Source organism: Thermobia domestica, chromosome 11 (assembly GCF_964235325.1).
Source record: "Thermobia domestica chromosome 11, izTheDome1.hap1.1, whole genome shotgun sequence".
In the NCBI taxonomy this organism is placed as follows: domain Eukaryota; kingdom Metazoa; phylum Arthropoda; class Insecta; order Zygentoma; family Lepismatidae; genus Thermobia; species Thermobia domestica.
The window spans coordinates 8,568,424-8,588,451 of NC_137464.1; the positions used below are offsets into that span (position 1 = coordinate 8,568,424).

The 20,028-nt window shown below is 37.7% G+C and overlaps 1 protein-coding gene across 1 annotated transcript in view; it reads left to right on the forward strand.

Annotated features, from left to right (window-relative positions):
- Positions 1 to 2,932: 2,932 nt before the first annotated feature.
- The window catches only part of Pnn (desmosome associated protein-like protein pinnin), a 35,640-nt gene continuing 18,544 nt past the window's right edge, over positions 2,933 to 20,028 (forward strand). The window contains exons 1-4 of the mRNA XM_081729989.1: positions 2,933 to 3,180; positions 6,028 to 6,102; positions 8,250 to 8,330; positions 13,572 to 13,635. Coding sequence (XP_081586115.1) covers positions 3,050 to 3,180; positions 6,028 to 6,102; positions 8,250 to 8,330; positions 13,572 to 13,635 — 351 coding nt within the window. The 5' untranslated portion in view covers positions 2,933 to 3,049. The remainder of the gene's footprint in view (positions 3,181 to 6,027; positions 6,103 to 8,249; positions 8,331 to 13,571; positions 13,636 to 20,028) is intronic.

A 20,028-nucleotide genomic window follows, 5' to 3' on the forward strand; every position in this document is an offset into this window, starting at 1 on the left:
TACCACCTTATGCAGAGTCGTTTTGAGGATTGATTACCACCATACTAAAGACCTCACTACAAGTTATTCAAGCTGTTTAGAGTGACATTAGTCTAGTTTCAAAACGTCTTTGCATAAGGCCCATAATTTTTAAGTAGTTATTCAATTTAAGCTAATTATGCAGAAACTAGAATCTCGGGTCATAAACCGTTCCAACGATCAAGAAATTTTACAAACCGCAATGCAAAAATATAACAAATAATTGTAAATACTGTGCTGATTGTCACAAATTTTAATTTATAGCTGAAATTTTCCGTTCCAATGACAGAAGTTCGTATGGAATGAGGCCCTCATTCTTTTAAGGTAAATCTATATTTTGCAGGCTGCTACACAAATAATAGAGTAAATAAATATTACTATAAATCAGTGGCGACTGGTACTATATGTTGCATGGTTGTGCAACTGGATATTTCTTTAATACTAAAAATATGTTTAAGTATTAAAGTAGTGTATCAGTAAAAAATAAACCTTTGCTCTTGAGCGCAAAACAGTATTGATGCATTTCTAAAAAAAATTACAGTAAACCCTCGTTAACACGAATTCCAAGGGACTGAAAAATCAGGAGTTCGTGTTAAAAAAATTCGTGTTAACCGGGGACCCAAATTTTATTATTCGAATACATTTTCTCCATGCACGGCTCGGTCTCAAATTCGAGTTAAGATCGAGATCGAGACTAGTTTCGGTCTCGGTACCACGTCCTCTGAAAAGTGAAAACACTACAGTAAGCTTATTATCCTATCTTCGAACATTAAAAAAAAAACCGCAGAAAATCTAGGTCAAGTTATAAAATTGATAACTCCGCTAGCAGGTTGGGTAACGCTAGTACCTGAAAGGTATTTATGACTGCTGTCACCAGTTTGGAGTTACAGGGGAGAGAAGATGTTTTGTCTCGAGCTGTCGCCAGCAGCTCGTCTGCCAAGCTCCTGCATGTTCAACGCTTGACGGAGGACAGAATCAATACCTCATAAGAGAGGAAAGATACCTGTTTCTAGTTTTTCTCTTATTTACTAGGCAATTTTCGTCTGTATAAATACTGTATGACAAAAACTGATCTGGAGTGAAATCTGAAATAAGAAAAATGATCTGAAAAAAAAAACAAAGGATTGAAAGTTCGTGTTAAATGAAGACCTTTACTGACTCAATGGACTAAAAATTAGTTCGTAATTCGTGCTAACCGAAATTCGTGTTAACCGATAAAACTTCCTATAAGATAACGTACAGCGAAGACGGGACCGAAATTTTGTTCGTCCTAACCGAGCGTTCGGCTTAAGCGAGTTCGTGTTAACGAGGTTATACTGTAATTTTAAAAAACTGAAAGAAACACAGTGATATACAAAACCAGTGGCAGCAAGCGTTGTCACTGGAAGCAGTAAGATTGAGCATATAGCAGTGAGCTCCTATCTCTTAACATGAGGAAGTGGATTTATTCTTGCATCGCTGCTATCCTTCCGTATTACGCGTTTCCAGTTGCTACTTCGTTTCAACTGGTATATAGTCAGCTTCTGTAGTAGTTACGAATTTCTCCGTTTGGCAGCGCTTGACTTAATTGATAGGTTAAGTGAGATATAGACGCTTGGAAGAAAGAAGTTAGTCACCAAACAGAAACCGCAAAGAGCAAGTACGTGTCTGGTGGTAGCAGGAGCAGATCCAAGCTGAATATTTGGGGGAGGGCAGTCGTTCGAAGACAATAGATTTTATTTTACATTTATAATACAAAGGTAAAAATTCTTGGGATAGATTTTATTTTTTAAAAAACCTATTCGGGGGGGAAGGAGGCGATCGAGACTCGAAGAAGAGAATGTCTTAGCACTGGTCTAATTCCTAGCTGTGTGTCGCTCGTGCACATGATCCCGTGTTCAATTTCCGGCAGAGAGCATAAAAAATTAATCTCAAATTATTCACTTTCAATACTCATCTGTCTTCTTTAGCCTAATTTGCTAGAATGTTTAACTATTATTTTTTTTCATTTTCGAAGGAAAAAATCTTATATTTCATGCTTCTTTATAATAGAACAGCAGACAAAAATACGTAGTTACTGAAAATGAACTCTTTGTCCCTTATATTCATACAAAGAAATGCTAACAAAATGCATATTGTCGGAGGAGAGAGGTGTTTCTTGTCCTTAAAGAAAATAAAGCGGAAAATATTTGTAGTACCGATGCTTTCTTCAGAAAAACTTGGCGAGCAGCATTTCAGATTCCAATGAAGTCATAGCAGAATTTGAAGCTCGAAAAGAACGAAGAAAGACCTCCCATTCTAAAATAATGCATAGTTTACTTAATTAAATAATTTTGTTTAACTGTGTGCATGAATATATGCAATTTTCTAGCTTTTTTGTTCTTTTTGAGTTAACGATATCATTCATGTCTTACAGCACATGCTATATATTCGATTTATCTCTTGTTCAATAACATGAACGTAGAATTTTTTGTATATAAATAGTGTATAAACGTACATTGATAGTTTTTGTTTGAAAAAAAAGGAAATAACTTATATATTAAATCAATATTAGAGAACAGACTTTAATCAATAAATATACAAATGGAGCTTATAAGGACTTTCCTCTTCATATTTCCTGAATATTTTTTGGATAAGGCTCAAGAATGCTGGGGAGAGGGGAACACTTGCGCGTAACTACATACCTTTGATATTGCAACATTGCAACCGGTACTTCTACAGACCACGAACCGCTACTGCTATAAATATTACTACTGTACCTGAAATTAAAACGCCAAGTATGTAGTGCGTTGACGCAAAACATTACGGAAAGAGATCACGACTCCTCAACTTCCCAAATGAGTGGGCGTTGAAATTCACATAAAATCATTTGGCTACAATCCAAGAGGCGCAACACTGCTTATGATTTCAGAAGAAAAGAAAAACGATCGTTACGCATCATCTTCGTTTCATCACAGTATATTGACAAAGCCAGAGCTGAAGTTGGAAGTTCAGGATTTATGCCGTAGTTTTAATCTATGATTGTATTCTGAATAAATTTAAAAGCCCGATTATGGCTACAGAAATTATGAAATCTTTTGGTGCTCTTCAGGCAGAGCTAGAAAAGGCGAAGGAAAATTTGAAAGGCGTTGATGAAAATATTAAAAGACTAATCGGAAGAGATCCTAGTGATGGTCCTGCACGGTAAGAGTGCTATCAGTGATTTGTAGTATGAGTTGCGGTAAAGATCAATATATAATCGAAGTCCAAAGTCATTAAGGTGATAGTGAAGTATACACACCAGTGCATATTGGTTTCTAAAAGCATCTAAAATTATGGTTTTAGATGGGTTCTTAATACGAAATGTGTATTGTATTTCAGCGGTCATATATATTACTTCGTGTATGTTCAGTCATCTCTTGCAATCACTCAAGCAGACGGTTCTACCAAATTTTGACACATTTCGCACAATTTCAGGTTAGGTTACAGTTTTGTATTATAGAAATATACGGAATGAGAAGCTCTATTACAATCAGATTGACTTACTGAGTTGTCATTATAAATACAGTGTGGACGTATGGTATAAAAACTTCAGTGCCTAAAACACGAACCAACTTTTGCTAGGTGACCAGTAAAAAGCAGGAACGCTATATAACCGAGTCAAGGGTAGGAGCGCAGCAGGGGGCCCGAGCAATAGCGAGGAGAGGGGCAGGCGAGTCAGCGATGCGGGTATACTCATAACGAGGATGGTGGAAGAGCACACTTACCCATACAATATTTGTACGATCATTCAAAATTAATTTCAGAATACTGTGCATTGAGAGTAATTACTTATATTCCCATTCTCATTCCTTCACGAAAAATGTTTCGTATATTGTATCTATAAATTTTCTATTAGTAGAGCCGTCTGCTCGAGTGAACCCCGTCTCTATTACAGATAATGAGAGTTACTAATGATATCTTGTTATTTTACTCTTGTTTTACACATCTGTATCATACATGTCAGTTGTTCAAAACAGTTTGCAAAAGTAAACCTCACAACATTTTTGAAGTTACAATTTAGGGTCATATTAGTTTCGTTCACCATACACAGGAAAGTAAAGAGTTAAATTCCGAAAATGAGCATGCAATTACACTGAAAAGTTTTAGCTGAAATCAGATTTTCCCTATTTCACCCTAATATTCATGAATATGTAAGTTCGCAGTCATGGACTATCTATTTTAATTACGCATGCTTACATTGATAGATATTCACTTCTTTCATCTGAATATTCATTGTACTGCTTGCGCAAGTTCATTTTAAAAGAGTACAGTGTCTGGACATGCACCATAAAAATAGTGCAAAAATACAAATCTAACTTGTGTTAGATGGCCACTGAAAGCACGAATATTATCTAGCTGTAAAGGAAGGGTGCCTGTAGGGAGCAGGCGCGTCTACAGCTGTGAGTATCCGCATAAGCGAGGGTAGTGGAAACGTGGGTTTACGCAGTAATAGGAGTTTCTATAGCAGTTAAATGTTTCATACTAGTAACACTACAATTGTAAGATAACTGCAGCTCTTTCAGTACTGCACCGTCAGAGAGTAATATTTAATACAGTTCCTTATATGCATTTGCTTACTTTCACTACCATATAGCACTTGTCTTCATTTTACACTAGGAAACCTGTACTTGTAAACATAAAATACAGCTTTCTTACTATTTAATGCTGGAGCCTGCAGACATTTTTTTCCTTATAAGCATATCTTTCCATGCAAAGTAGTGACCAGTAAATTTTCCAAATTGTGATGTGCCTAAAATGTGCCTGGGACAAATTTCTGTCAATAACAGTGAACACCAATTAAAATGCGGTTGTCGGTATCTTAGAAAGCACTAATTATATTGAGGTTTATCAATTCTTTCTGCAGTTGACAGAAACCTTGTACCGGTACACGAATTCTGTGAAATAAAATATTTATTTTCCTGTACATAACAGTTTTTATAGGCTTATTCAGCTTTAGAAGTTAAGAGGTTTCAAGATGAATTGCTGAGGGTAGCTAAGTAGTAGCGTTCTTTGCTTTGTTGTGGGAAACCTGATTTAAGTCTCATTGATATACAGGTGTTTCGGATCTCACTTCAAACCGTAGCTACTTCCATTTCGCCTAATCTCGGTGCTGAACGAAAACAGATAGTTATAAATGTTAGATGGTCACTCATGTAAATTTTCTGAGTGACTTGATCTTTTGAAAAAGTATCGAGAAAATGGTCAAGAAAAAATAATTGTATAATTTAATTTCTCTTCGTGACGCATTCAAGGTAAGTATTCGAATATTTATTGTTAGAGACCGGATGTTTAGGCATTAAAATCCTGAAAAATAGGCACTTAAATTTTAAAAAGTAGGCACTAAAATGTAACTCGAAATAATGAAGATAAATATTCAATACAATTAAAAAATAAATTCAAGTCATATATAGTGTTCAAAGAATATAAAATCATACCTGTTTGTTAATATATTATTTTCTGACGTGAGTGCAACAATAACTACCACTGCATTTGAATTTTATTTGAAATTTTTAATGCCTTTAGGCATTTGTGCTGTGAATGAGGAATATTTGCTTGGTGATCCTTTTCCTTCAGCCTTCAGAAAATCGACTTAAACTATTGCTTTTGCAAAACTGTTTTCTTTTAAGCCTCAAACGGAAATATGACGGCAGAAAGTTACGGAAAATGTTGCTGTTTTCACTACTAGCTTCTCATTTTAGATAGTATGTATTTACAAAGAAGGGGAGTGCATATACTCTGGTGCACCCCTAAATCCGGCCCTGTATATATTAGGCAGTAAGGTTCGAAACAGGCAAAATAAGATTGGCTTAAATCGAAACTAGAACCCTCCATATAAACTTTAAAACGTTAATTTTGATCATATTTTTAATATTAAAGATGGGCATTTTGCCTAACATCCGGTCTCTACTTATAATTATAAATTAACTGATCTCTGTGAGTAATTGCGTGATGGTTGTTGTATTGGTACGAGTGTAAAGTCTTTAAGTACACATTTTCTATTATTTTCAGCCCTGGAGGAGTCAAACGACCTGGCAGCCAACCGGAGGAATTCAGAGGACGTGGGCGTGGTTTCACCCCTGGAAGGTAAGAATCTGCAAGATTTCGACATATATATCACCATTAATAAGATATGAAAAACAGGAATAAGAGTAGTGAGTGAGACAGTATATATAAAATGTGACGTTTTGATTTCCAAAGTGCACTTCGGTAGTGACTCGCATAGTCTTACCCGAGCGTAACATATTGAACATATATAGACCAGTTGGCGTAGTCTTCAGGGCAGGGTTTGTGCAAACGGGCCCAGGCCGAAAATAATAACTGGGATTTTTGGGGTTGGACTCATTTGGAAACAACTGGACTTTTTGAGCTTTTTATTAGTACATTCCTAAAACCATGCTGTATCATATTGTGTTTTTTATTAAGAAATTAATAACTTTTATTCGGCGAATGAGGCATTTTCAAATACTGTTAAAATATATTAAGCACTACAGTTAATAAATATTATTCTTAAACTATCGTGAATTTCTCAGTATATTGATAGAATGAAAAAAAAATCTCACCTTAGTTTGGGATAATTAAAGAAATTTATGTACGAATTATGCTTATATCAATAAATAACATACGCAGTGTTACATTTAAAAAAGCCTTTAGTGGGCACCCGGAACACATGGTCCCGCAGTGGGTCTGTGGTAAAATGGTTCATCTGTTGTGTGTGGTGTGTCCCTGGTTCTATCCCAGCTTGCGTCAGGTGGGCTTTCTGGAGGACAAGAACCGTGTGTGTAAATTTTCCTGATTCCTTCCACTTTCCTCATTACACTGTTTCATTCATTATCATCATCATCGTTCTCTTTACTCTCGGTGCGTAATTGCGGGACGTTAAACTAAGATGAAAGAGGAAGTAAAAAGAGTGTGCGTTGCATTGTTCTCGGGAAATAAGTGGCTGCGACAAAATTCTGAAATAGCGTTATATTTTCTCGACTTTTTGGCTCAGAAACTTATTCTGGAACGACCAACTACCTTATTCCACTGGCTTAGCGCCATGCTACTTCTTATAGTTTCCAGATTCAGAAACAATCTTGAATAGACACAAACTGTTGACGACCTGGAAAGCCAGCGCTCCGTGACACAAACACTGCACAGTGTTGCGGGAACGAGTTCCAAAAATATATGGGGTTAAATGAAGGAAATCACATTTTTACCCTCTTTAGTTGCAAATTTAACGATAAGCAAAGAGTAAAAGTATGTACGACTGGCCCATAAATCGAACCCCGGTTAACTTACCGTGGATAACGCAGTGACCACAACGTTTCCCAGTCTCTCTTGCTCCCTGAACTGCCGTTCATTCTGTCACTGTTGAAACTGTGTTCAGCCACTCAGAACTCACTGATTATACTTAAACTCTTGTGGTGCTTGAGCAATCCACTGTCTGCATTACAGGACCCGTCTAGAGTTGAGTTACATATATATGATAAATGAAGGGAGCAGACTATTTTGTATGGCTGTTCAAAGAGCGGAATGGACACATTAGCTCTCGGTAAGTTGACGATCCTGGTCGATTCTTGATCCAGACATGCATATTTTTCAGTATTTCATATCATTAAGTTCCAAACATAATCCAGGAAATGGCAGAATATTTCGGTTCACAGAGGGACTGCGCCCTCCCCGCTGCTCTAGTGGCCAGCACGTGCGCCTTTGGTACTCGTAATCCCGATTCTGTCTCCGGTGGAATGGAAGAGCGTTAAAATTTGAACGCCACCTTAAACTGTAGGCCCACTGCTCGTAGCCTTGGTACAAAAAAGGGACGCTAAGTTTCAATAAACAAATAATATACAACAAAGGGACTGCTTTTGAGGCAACACTGACTTGATGAAACGCCCATTAAATCCTTTGAGATAATTGTTTATCGTTTGAGTAATTTGTCTAGACTGGCTTAAGCTTGTGGTAGAGAATTGTGTCTGTAGTTATTCTCGAGATACACCTCTACCTAATGCTTTCGTCACTCACTCACATTTTTCATTGTTAATGCACGGGATATAAGCGAGGGTCTCAAACAAGACCATAAATGTAACCTGCTGGAAGGGCTTTCATCAATTTTTTTAGTCAGTATCGAAATAATTTTCATTTCAACAATTTTAAGCATGTAGAATTTAGAAAATAGTGTTTTCGTGTATAGAGACATTAAAATCGCACTGTTGAGTTTTTGATGACTAAAGAAGTTTTCTTTCCTTCAGGAGAAGGGATCCTGGAGGAAGACCAGAAGAGGAGGGACCAGCTTCCAAGAAGCGAGCCAGAGATGGTGGGGCAACCCCTAGGTAAATATATTGTAAAGATAAATATTTCATCGAGAAGTGTTGAAAGAGTTTCGGAAGATGTGGCAGTTGTCTGTTCTTTTGTTGCGTTTGACTGCTTTGCTATTCTCAAATTTATAATCCATGTTTATTCTGTTTATAATTGTTTTGCGTTGTTAAAAACCTTAAACGTAGGAAAATCTTATTTTCTAATGAAGCTATATTACAAATATATTAATAAATTAAATAAAAATAAGCACTAACCTTATATCCCGGAAGAATATATCGACCTTTTCTGGGGTCTCTTCCTCTTTTGCTGTGTGCGTGGGTTTTCTCGGGGATCTCCCGTTTCCTCCCACTTTCTTCATTCCACCATTTCATTCATTACTCATCATCACCTTCTCCTTTAGCCTAACCGGCATAACCGCGGGACGTAAAACTCAAAGATTTCATTTTTTTTCCTCTTGTGCTATTATTATTTCTTTTCTTGAATATTAATTCGTGAGAGGATATTGTTGAAACTCCAAAATTATGAGTGGCCCCGCGTAGCGTAGTCGGTAGCGCTCTCGCCTTCGGTGTGAGCTGTCCTGGGTTCGATTTCCGATAGAGGCACTCGATCGAAAAAGTGGTGAAAAGCTTTTTCAGGTCAGACTACATAAATGAGGTTTTCCTGGGATTTTATGATTCACACTAGACAAATGTCGGGATGGTACCTAACTTATGAGAGTCCCAGGCCGCTTCCTTGCTTCCCTTTCCCTGGATAGTGTGCTCACCGATTGACGTCATCCCTCATAAGTGACAGGTTAAATGGCCATAGATGCCGAAAGCACAGAAATCTAAATCATAATTCCAAAATTAAGAATCTGAAACAGTAATGACTTTTTCGTGCAGTTTGTAGAACTTCATCCGTCTTCGCTTTTGGGCTTCAATCCTTCAAATTGAATTGTAAGCATCGAAATGGCACAGATAACTACTTAGGAAGTCTGCTACTAATAACGATAAGAAACTATATGCAATTGCTGGAATAAACATTTCCTTCCAATTCTACTGCGCAAAGTGAGTCATATTTACATAACATTTTCACCCTTATCCATAGTTTGCTTGCTGAAATAACCCAAGAGAGAGTTTCCTCTATCAAAATTCTTGTTATTATTTTCTGTTAAAGTTTTAGATGGGTAAGTGTGAAAATATTTTTTATATAAATAGAACTCACTCTGCGCAGTAGCATTAGAAGGAAATGCGTGTTAGAATATTTGTACATAGTTTCTTACCCTTAGTAGTGGTAGACTTTGTAAATAATTTTTTTTAACCATTTCGATGCTTACAATTCTATTTCAATGATAGGTGGTTAAAAGTGAACGTGAGAGAGGTTTTACAAACTATATATAAATTTATATAAAGTAATTAGTGTTTCGTCAGATTCTTTATTTTTGAGTTTCGAAAATGTCTTCCTAGTGAACGAATATTCACGAAAAGGAAAGCAGCAAAATAAGAAGACCCCAGTGCCATTCCGTGGAAAACCTGCGCCCGGGGCGAGAGTATACGATGGCACCCCCGTGTATATATATATATAGGGTGTTCTAAAAATGGCGCCCACGGACTACAGAGCATTATTCTACAAGTCAAGATAAAGCAAAATCTTATATAAAAATTATATATATATATATATATATATATAAATTGTATACCTTTTGCATCTTCGTCTGGACACAAGGGGGCGCGGTGGCTCAGTGGTAGAGCGTTCACCTCCGGTGCTTGGGGTACCTGGTTCGATCCCAGCTCGCGCCGTGTGGACTTTGTGGTGGACAAACACCGTGCTCGTGGGTTTTCTCGGGGTTCTACCGTTTCCTCCCACTTTCTTCATTCCACCATTTTGACTTATCTCACATCATCACCGTCTCCTTTAGCCTAACCGGCATAACCGTGGGACGTAAAACTTAAATATTTCATTTCATTTTTTTCGTCTGGACACACAAATTGCACTATGTAGCAACGTCGCAAATAAAGAACCATAGATTAGATCTACCAATCTATTTAATAGTTATATCGATTCTTTCCAGATGGTGGCTAAAGTCGATATTGACTGACACTAACATCACTTATTGGTGTGGCAATCAATTCAACTGCTTGTTGTATTCGTAGAGTAATGCCAATGGTTCCAAGCTAATCTGCGACGTTGCCACATTGTGAAATTTTGATTCTTTGTAGCGGCTGATGGAGACCCCGGAGGGCAAACCATTATATAACATATTTGCTTTATTTTAGCCTGTAAAATAGTGCTCTGTGGTCCGTGGGCGTCATTTTTAGAACACCCGGTGTATGTATATATATATATATATAGGGTGTCTCAAAAGTCCTCTGACATACGGTAACTTATTATCAGAGTTACAATAAAATGTAAAAGAGGAGACCTTCTCTAAATGTAATGTTTTCAATCTGAAGTGAAGGATTTTTTTTTTTTTAATCGGACGAAGCGTTTGTGCTGTACACTCCTTATGCGCCCAATGTTAAACGAAAATGCGACGTTGCCATTTACTGGGATTCACAACATAAGTAAATGAAGTTACTGTTTTTTACGCTAACGTGTCGATGGTCAGCTCCCATTTCAAACATGATCCCATTCACCATACTCTTAAAAATTTATGCCCCCATTTACCATACTCTTAAAAATTTATGCCCCCATTCACCATACTCTTAAAAATTTATCGACCTCCCGGCAAACGGCAACGTTACATTTTCATTTAACATTGGGCGCATAAAGAGTTACAGCCCAAAGGGATCCTCCGATTTAAAAATTTCCTTCACTTTAGATTGAAAACATCATATTTGGATACAGGTTGCCCTTTTACGTTTTGTTGTAATTCTGATAATTCCAGAGTTGCCCTATGTCAGGGGATGAACTTCCCATAATTATAGCAAGTCTTTCATTAAGAAATAAAAGAGAATTTTCCGTGTACGTTCAGTTTTGAAAACTCTTATATGACCTGTACCTAGTCTAGCCAAAAAACTCTGTCACACACTTTTTCGTGAGTATATGAAATACGGTTTGAGATTTTTCAATTTTGTTTTAATATGTTATAACCACATACATTCTTTACAATTGGCACCTATCAAACTTCAAAATGTCCACCATTGGCACACACACAGGCTTTGAGTCTTGAGTCAGTCATCTATTGCAGTACGGAGAGTATCAATCGGAAAATCCGCCACTGCTGCCACCAAGGAACGCATCAAACTTTCAAGTAAAGGGTGTCTTTTCTTGCAGACCATGTCTTCTAACACTGCCCACAGTTTGTAGTCCAGAGGGTTTAAATCGGGGCTACCAGAAGGTCACTCAGCACTGGAGATGAAATCTGGTACATTGGCCTCCAACCACTGTTGTGTCATCCTTGCCTTATGAGCTGGCGCAGAATCCTGCTGGAAGGTCCAGTGATCATTGTTAAACATGGTGTCACTCAAGTCCTTCACAATAGGCTCCAGAACAGTTTCCACATATACCCTGGCACTTGTTTTTACACCTTGCTCACAAACGTAAAGTCTGGTGTGGCCTTCATAGCTCACCCCCCACCAAACCATGACTAAGGAGAGGTGGTGACCCCTCTGAACTTTAGGGACTCTCCCACGAGCTTCTCGAGAGCTTGCTGCATATATCCTATCATTTTGGCGGTTAAAGCTTTCTTCAATGGTAAAGATTTACTCGTCGGCAAAGAGGATTTGCCGATGTCCATTGTTGGCGTACCGCTGTAGGAGCTGTCTTGCTTCAGTTTCCTCTGCTGCTTCAGCTGCGGTGTCAACAAATGCTCCGTGCTCCGCCGATAAGCTCTGACCTTCAGGTCTTCAGAAAGTAACCTGGACATTGATCTTGGGGCCATGTTGAGCTCCCGTGCCATGATCTTCTGCTTCCGGAGTGGATTTCGCCGCACACGAGTAGCTACTGCTTTAACAGCTGCCACTGTTCTCACACTGCGAGGACGACCATCCCTTGGCCGGTCACGTACACTGCTGGTCTCAGTAAACCGCTGGATTGTCCGGTAAACAAATGTTTTGCTGATTTTCAGATGATTCAGCAGTTTGAAAATCTCACTTGGTGAATTTCCACCCTCATGCAAGGCAATCACTGCAACTCTATTTTCGTACTCACCCCACTCCATGCTTAAGCGAAGCAGATCCAACCGTTTTTTTTTTTTTTTTTCTCGTTCGACACACACTGGCCAGGGCTGACCTTGAGCTAAATTTTATCTTGCCACCTGCACAACTGGTTCTACAGTCAAAGCCAAAGGTTTGTGACAGTATTTATGGCTAGACTAGGTACCTGTGCGTACTGTTTGTATTTTTATTACTATTATTTCAATACCTTGTGTAATACTTGTGTCTTTTTCAGGGAGAGCTCCTCTTTTGAATACGAATCGAGTTGATATTTACATGTTTGCTATTTCCTTATCTCCATATATTCCACTTTAAAAGAAAAAGAAAATGATGTGGAGTGTTAAAATCCATAGGGTAATAACATTGCAGTGACTTTGAATGTTGTTTTATGAAATATGTAGATGGAGATAAAACCAGTTGAGAATGCTCCAAGAGCATTGCCAGAACGAACTTTAAAAGAATTAATTTTTCTTATTAACTTTTACAGGCTTTATACCATTTATTCTTTGTACTTTATTATTATACTCATTAACAATTCTTATAATGTATCTATCCATTTGTAATTTATTTGAGTACTAAATTTTTTCCACATGTTTTGTTTAAAAGTTGTACGACATGTTGTTTTACGAAGACACATGCTGAAACTGGAGGACTCAAAATTGAAAAATTCGCAAAGTATGATCTCTCTATGACTTAGGGTTCCCGAGATATGGCACCTTAAATCTCCCGAAATTCCAACTTTTTTGGCCAATATCTCAAAAACGGTAAGAGTGACGCGAAAAACTCTATCACTCCTTTGAGATAGTTTTTGATGCTCTATCCAATGGAGGACTTAAAATTGAAACAATTGCAAATAACAGACAGACGGACATAGGGAGTTCAGTAACGAACTTTTTAAGTTCAGTGAAAACAACAACCATGTAAATATTAATTCGATTCATATTCAGAGTTTGAAGTTCTCCTTGAAGAAAAGATCATACTACACAAGGTATTGGAATAATAGGATTAAAAATGCAAATAAGGCGCACAGGTACATGAAATTTATTTATTTACTTTATCATACATTACGACATATAAAATAAAGACTTTAACTTATTACTTACGTCTTTGTTATTGTAGGGTGGCTGGTTCAAAGGTGAAGAAGAGTGGAGACAGCGGCGACGAGGAAGAATTGCCCAATAAGGTATTGGCTTACTATTTAACAAGTGTTAAATGCATGAAAGACAGTTATAAATACAACAGAATATGGTACAGTCCGCAGCAAAACACCTGCAACATAAGCATGTAAGTTTATTGTGAAACGACGAAGCATTTTGCTCCAAAATAAGTGTGCAGGGGAGGACGCCGAGGTTTCTCCTGGCGTGATTTGTGCCACTTAGATGTTATGTTGATTCCCTGGGCTGTTAGATGTAGTTTCACAAACTTACATTCACATATGGCATGTTTTGCTGCTGACTATACAATTTTACTTTCATTGCCTTCCAAAAAAAAAGCAGATAAAACTACCAGTCCGTATATACACGGACATCACTTTTATGTTCCATTATCAGGACAAAGTCAAGAGGGATGGGCCACAGTGGTTCGACGGGAGAGCGCCTATCTCTAAACGAGGGGTCCCAGAATCGATCCCTGGTCGTGGGAGACCCGGGTTCGATTCCCGGTGGGAGCTCATGTGTTTCGGATTCCACGTTAATCAGTAGGTCCCATCTCATATAGCCTCGCTGCTGAGAGGGACGTTAAAATCAAAACTCAACTCGATCCCAGGTCGTGTTGGTTCGTGGTGCACACAGATTAATTTAAAGAGATACACCAGATTAGTTTCTTTCCGATGGATACTACAATTAGATGAGTTTTGAGTTTCATATTTAAGAGATCAGTATTCGTTGAAAAATACATTTTTCCATTCTTTTCGTTATGAATTGAATATTTTCATATTGAGCTCTTAGATGTTTTTACTTATCGGAACATTAACTCAAGAATGTTGAAGTTTATATAACAAGTGACGCGATCGAAGCGGAAGTTCCTTCAACACCGATATTGACGACGATTATCCGTTGAAACTATACTGTTACTAATAAAATATCGACGCTTACTACGTGAGTCTTTGATTATTATAGTGTTTGTAAACTTTCTCGAGGTTTTTCGCATTCCACCAGTTTTTCGTAATCGTTTGTCCCCTGTAGATTGACATAATTGTGAGACGTTATACAAGGAAACGATTATTTTAAAGGAATTAAACCAAGGATACAAAAGATCTTTAAAATCATTGCACTTAAAATAATAATTACTACTTACAAAGAAATACAAGGGCTACCCAGAAAATAACAGATGTTTTGAATTTTAAAAAAGTAACAATGAACAAACCAAATTGTATTATATACATTTGAAAGGTACGTTCTTAAGCTATTTTTCCACATAATCGTCATACGCATTAAGGCATTTATCATACCGTGGCACAGGTTTTTCAAGCAGTTCTGCCGCCTGCAATTTCAACCTCTGGCTTACATCGGCATGCAGTTCGGCGTCAGTATCAAAGCGTTGTGTAGCGAACTATGTCTTCATCGCTGGAAGAGGTGGTAGTCGCTCGGCGCCAAATCCGGGTTGTATAGTGAGTGATCGAACAGTTCCTATGCAAAACCATTCAAGAGCTCTCGGGTACTCTTGGCTGTGTATGGACGTGTCTCACTTGGTCCTCACTCATTATTCCATGTCCGCACGCTGCACACAGTTGGCGATGGATTTCATTGGCTTGTTGTTTTTTGCCAACAAAAACCTATTCACAGAACGCACCTCACAAGAGGCGGGATTTTCTATTGCAGCGCACATTGCAACACGTGACAGAAAGCACAGTAAGAGCTACCACAGCTGGATGCGTATTAATTGTGGCAACGTTCTGACACCAAGATAGCGACTCTAGCCCCGCCCACTGCTGTGATAGGCCAAAACGTCTGGGACTTTCTGCACAGCCCTCATATAAGTTTAAAAAAATACTAAAGTATTCCTTTAAGTGGCGCTTTCGGAAAATAAGGTTTCCATCAGCAGCTTAAAACAGTTTGAAATGAATTTAAGTTAATTTGAACTGTTTTAAGCTGATGATGGAAAATCTGTTTTCCGAAAGAGCTACTTAAAGGAATACTTTAGTTTGCGGTGAGTACCAGCTTTTTACATATATTTCTTCTAAATATAATAATCGCTAGCAATACACAGTGATATTAACAACTACTTACGTTTGACTGCTAGTACTCGTTGTCCTGATTATGCATGTAGAATAAAAACTGTTACTTTTAGTTGTTTATTCCAAGAGCAGTGAAGATAAGACGTTACCTTATTGTGTTTTATTTATAGTCTTCTTACTTTGTAAAGTCTCAGATATTTGTGTAATTAGTGGTATTAGCTTAAGGGTGAAATTTATTCTATTACTTGATCTTCATTTAGTCGTGTCTTGAGAAATAGGAAGGTTAGTGAATAATAAGATGATGTAGGATATTTGTTCTTTTCTTTCTTTGTCCTCTTGATTCAGATCAGTTAATTACTCTCACCTATTTTGTTCTGTCAATGTATTGTTCCTGTTTTACTTAAGGTTAATAGATTTAGCGTGATCTACTTTCAGAGCTGAATCGGAGTAATTAGTAAGTTCTGTAATCGAAAAAAGAAGAAGAAATCAATCCTTCAGTTCTAGATTTTACTTAATTCCAAAATGCATAAGGCAATAAAAGCAATTGAGGGCACGGTGGCTCACTGGTAGGGCGCTCAATTTGGAGTCCCTGATTCGATTCTGCGGGTGCATCGTGTCCGTGGGATTTCTCAAGGTTCCTGTCATGTGTATCGTAGTTATTAACGCCCTTGCCTTTGGTGCAACAGTCCCGGATTCGATTTCTGGTGCTGATACTTCTTCGAAAATGTGTAAAAGCATTTTCAGGACCTGCCGTCCTAAGAGATTTTCCTCCTTCACCATCAAGTGCCGGGATCGTATCTCATATAATAGTCCCAAGCAGCTTCCATCCTTCCTCACGAATTTCCCGGGCAGCGTGATCGCCGAGGGAGGTCATCCTTTATACATGACGGCCATAGATGCTGAAAGCCCAGAAATCAGGGTTCTCCAGTTTCCTCCGCGTGATCATTTCACTAATTAAATCATTTACATTAATTAATCAACCGTCTCGTTTAGCCTAAAAGGCATAATCGTGGTACGTAAAACGAGAAATTTCGTTTCATTTCAGTTTCCGGTACGAACAACTGAAATAGTGAAATGGCAGGAAGTTTATTTTTAGTACATCTTTATTTTCGAATTAAAATAAGTATTGTACATTTTATAATCACTCAAAAAAACGTATTGCTGTACATTTAACATATAGAGAAACTTAATATCTAAACCTACTATCGAAAACTGAAACTAAAACTGTGTTACTTTTGAAATCACGTACAGCTTCATCAAGAGGACGCATTTGGAGGTAAGTTCTTCTGCTCTATATGTTAAAATTCTCTCTCTTACACATTGAAGGTAGATAGAATGCGTTACGCCTGAATATAAATAAAAAGGAACAGAACAGAGTTTTGCGCGTTCCGTAACAGTTGTACTTACAAAATGATAATAGTTATTCGAAATGAAATTAGGAGACCCGGGTTTGATTCCCAGTGGGAGCTCATGTGGTTCGGATTCCACGTTAATCCCATATAGCTTTGCTGCTGAACGGGACTTTAAACTTAACTCGAAATGAAATTAAAAATAAAATCTAGGTTAATAATCCTTCGATTATACTTTTTCGCGCTAAAGACCGGTGATCAGTTCAACTAAATGATTAGAAAGTTGGTGAAATAAAAGTAGTAAGACAAAAGGGAAAAGTCCGACAAAACATGGTGATATGTTATCCATTTATTATTACATATTGTGGGATCGAACCAATGACTATTTACACCACAGGTAAATGTCCTACCTCGAGCCACTGTGCTTCTGATGTTTTATTTATTCTTTTATTAGATTATTTTTAGTTTAGTATTTGTTTTTAAGCAACAAGGCTATATGAAACTTGGACTTACAGCTGAACGTGGAATTCGAACTACGAGGGTCATCCAAAAAGAAAAGAACGTTTTGGCATGGTTAAATTAAAACAAAAGATATCAGCACAAAACTTTATTTACAAAGCCACAGAACATTACTCTACCTTTCTATGTATTTGCCATAGTTGTCAAGACACCTATTATGACGTAGGACCAGTTTTTCAGTGCCGATATTATACTCATCTGCCGCCAAAGATTTGAGAAAACCGAGCAAGCTGTCAGTGCTTGCTTGAGTAACCAAGGTGCACTGTCATTACTTCATATAGGAGTGATCGTGAAATTTGTGGAAAAGATTCGTGTAGCGTGCTCAAAGTGAAACGTCGGTTTTCCTGATTATTTTCTTCGACTTTTTCCTTCAGTTCTTCCGTAATAAGTGATGGCCTTCCATTCTGATCTTCATCATGCACGCTGGTCCTTCTTTGATTAAACATAATACACCATTTCCTCACTCGTGACTTGTTCATTGCACTATCACCATAAACATTCTTTATCTGCCTATACATTTCAATAGGCTTAACTTTTTGCGCGTTCAGAAAACGAATGACACTCTGTACTTCACATTTGGCAGGATTTTCGATTGGCACCGCCATTTTGAATTGTTGCAAAAACAAGTGCGTGACCGCACAGCATTGCGACTCAGCTTACACTGAGGTGAAGGAAGGAGCTAACTGTCACGCACGCGATTGCAGTGGTGGGGGGTCGGCGCCGCGCCCGATGCGCAATCCTTCTTTACGTTTTGGATGACCCTTGTACATTCGCTCCAACGGGAACAAGCGGTAAGCGTCTAACTATTGTGCCACGAATGTATTCTACTTCGTTAATTAAATAAAAAGTGGTAGCATATGCCCCTAGCCAGGAATGTCCAGGAAAATGCGTGCGCACAAACACACACACGGACGCGTGTGTATGTACGTAGATTCGTTTTCTCACGTAGCGATATTCGTGAAAAATGAAAGTAAGCTTTGCTCTGTTATTTTCTTAAGTGCAGCTAGAATAAGTTCCAGTCCGTGGTGCAAGGTAGGAGTTTATTTCAGAAAAATTCACCCAACAGCGTATTTCAGTAATTATACGTTCCAGTCATTTTTCGTTTGTATTGGAATGCTTTCAAGTCAATATTTATTTCCTGATTTTCATAAAACTATTTCAATTATAATGTAACAATTTCTATTTGTCATTGCACTACAGTCAAGAGATGTTACTATTACTTGACTGATGTAGTAGGGTGGATATGAATAATAAAAGTTAAAATTGTACGTAACGCAAGCATTCAAATGGTAAAACGACATTACGTTTCAGTGAGCAATTGTCATCATCTTTAATTGAGAAATTATCTTGCTTATAAAACTACACATTTTTATCAGTTTCTTCCAGTGTAGAAAAAAAAAATGTTAATATTCCTTGAATCGCTTCTTCTTTCTAAAATCACCGTCTGGAATGATTTAGAAAAAGGCCACTTCGATCGCAGGTTAACTGAAATAACAAATATGCAAAGTTACAAACGGAAGTTGGCATTACATTCTCCAGCTTCTTAATATTACATCATGTTCTGAATGATGTTTCAAATTTACATATTATGTTCATCAGATTATTATTATTTTTAATACATAATACAAAATTAAGTCAAATTCCAAGTGTGGGTGCCTAGGTGTGCTAGCATTCAAGACCATGTTACAAGTAAAAACTGAAGGGTTGGGTACAAGAACCAGTTAAGTCCACTTTTTTTTTTTTTTTTTTTTTTTTTTTTCGAAGCTGCCTATTTCTTGTTCTGACTTCACAATAAAGACTTATGTAGATATCTCCTTTGCATTATAACATAGAATATAATAATCGGATCCAGATGATTCTTGCACACAACGTAGAGTCAGCCATCTTTTCCTATTGGAACATGTGAAAATCTCAAATTCGCTTTTAAAAGAATGGTTCTTACATCCAACCCTGCAATTTTCAGTTTTGTGTTTTAAAAAGAAGTAAAGTGATGTAATTCAGGTGGAGCACAGATACAACTACAAAGCTGTTCCGTGTATATGACTAAACTGTACTTACCCAATAGATAGGAAAATTCATTCGGTCTTACCTGGCCTAGCAACATAGTTTTCATTGCAGAAAACTCCGTTGGAGAACTAGCAGTAGGTTATGCTTGATATCTGTCATAGCGAGCACCAGCATCAAGGGCAAAGGCCGAAGGATATGGATGTAATAGCGCAGGAGCAGGCAGTCACGACAGTAAAGAATCATAAGAATAGATCTACCAATCCGTCAAATAATTATATCGATGTCAATTAAAGCCAATAGACATTAGCTTGGTTGACAGTAGCACCACTTATTAGCGTAAGAATCGATGTGACTGTTCTATGGATTTGTAGAGCAATATTCATGGTTCCAAGTTACTATGCGATGTTTCCACAGATCTTGTTGCACTCGTCTTTCACAGCTTTCCATAATGCACTCATATGTGTCACACACTTCTTACCTAGTCCTTTGAAGCAATCTAAATGTCCCTGGAGCTTGGTCTGGAGAC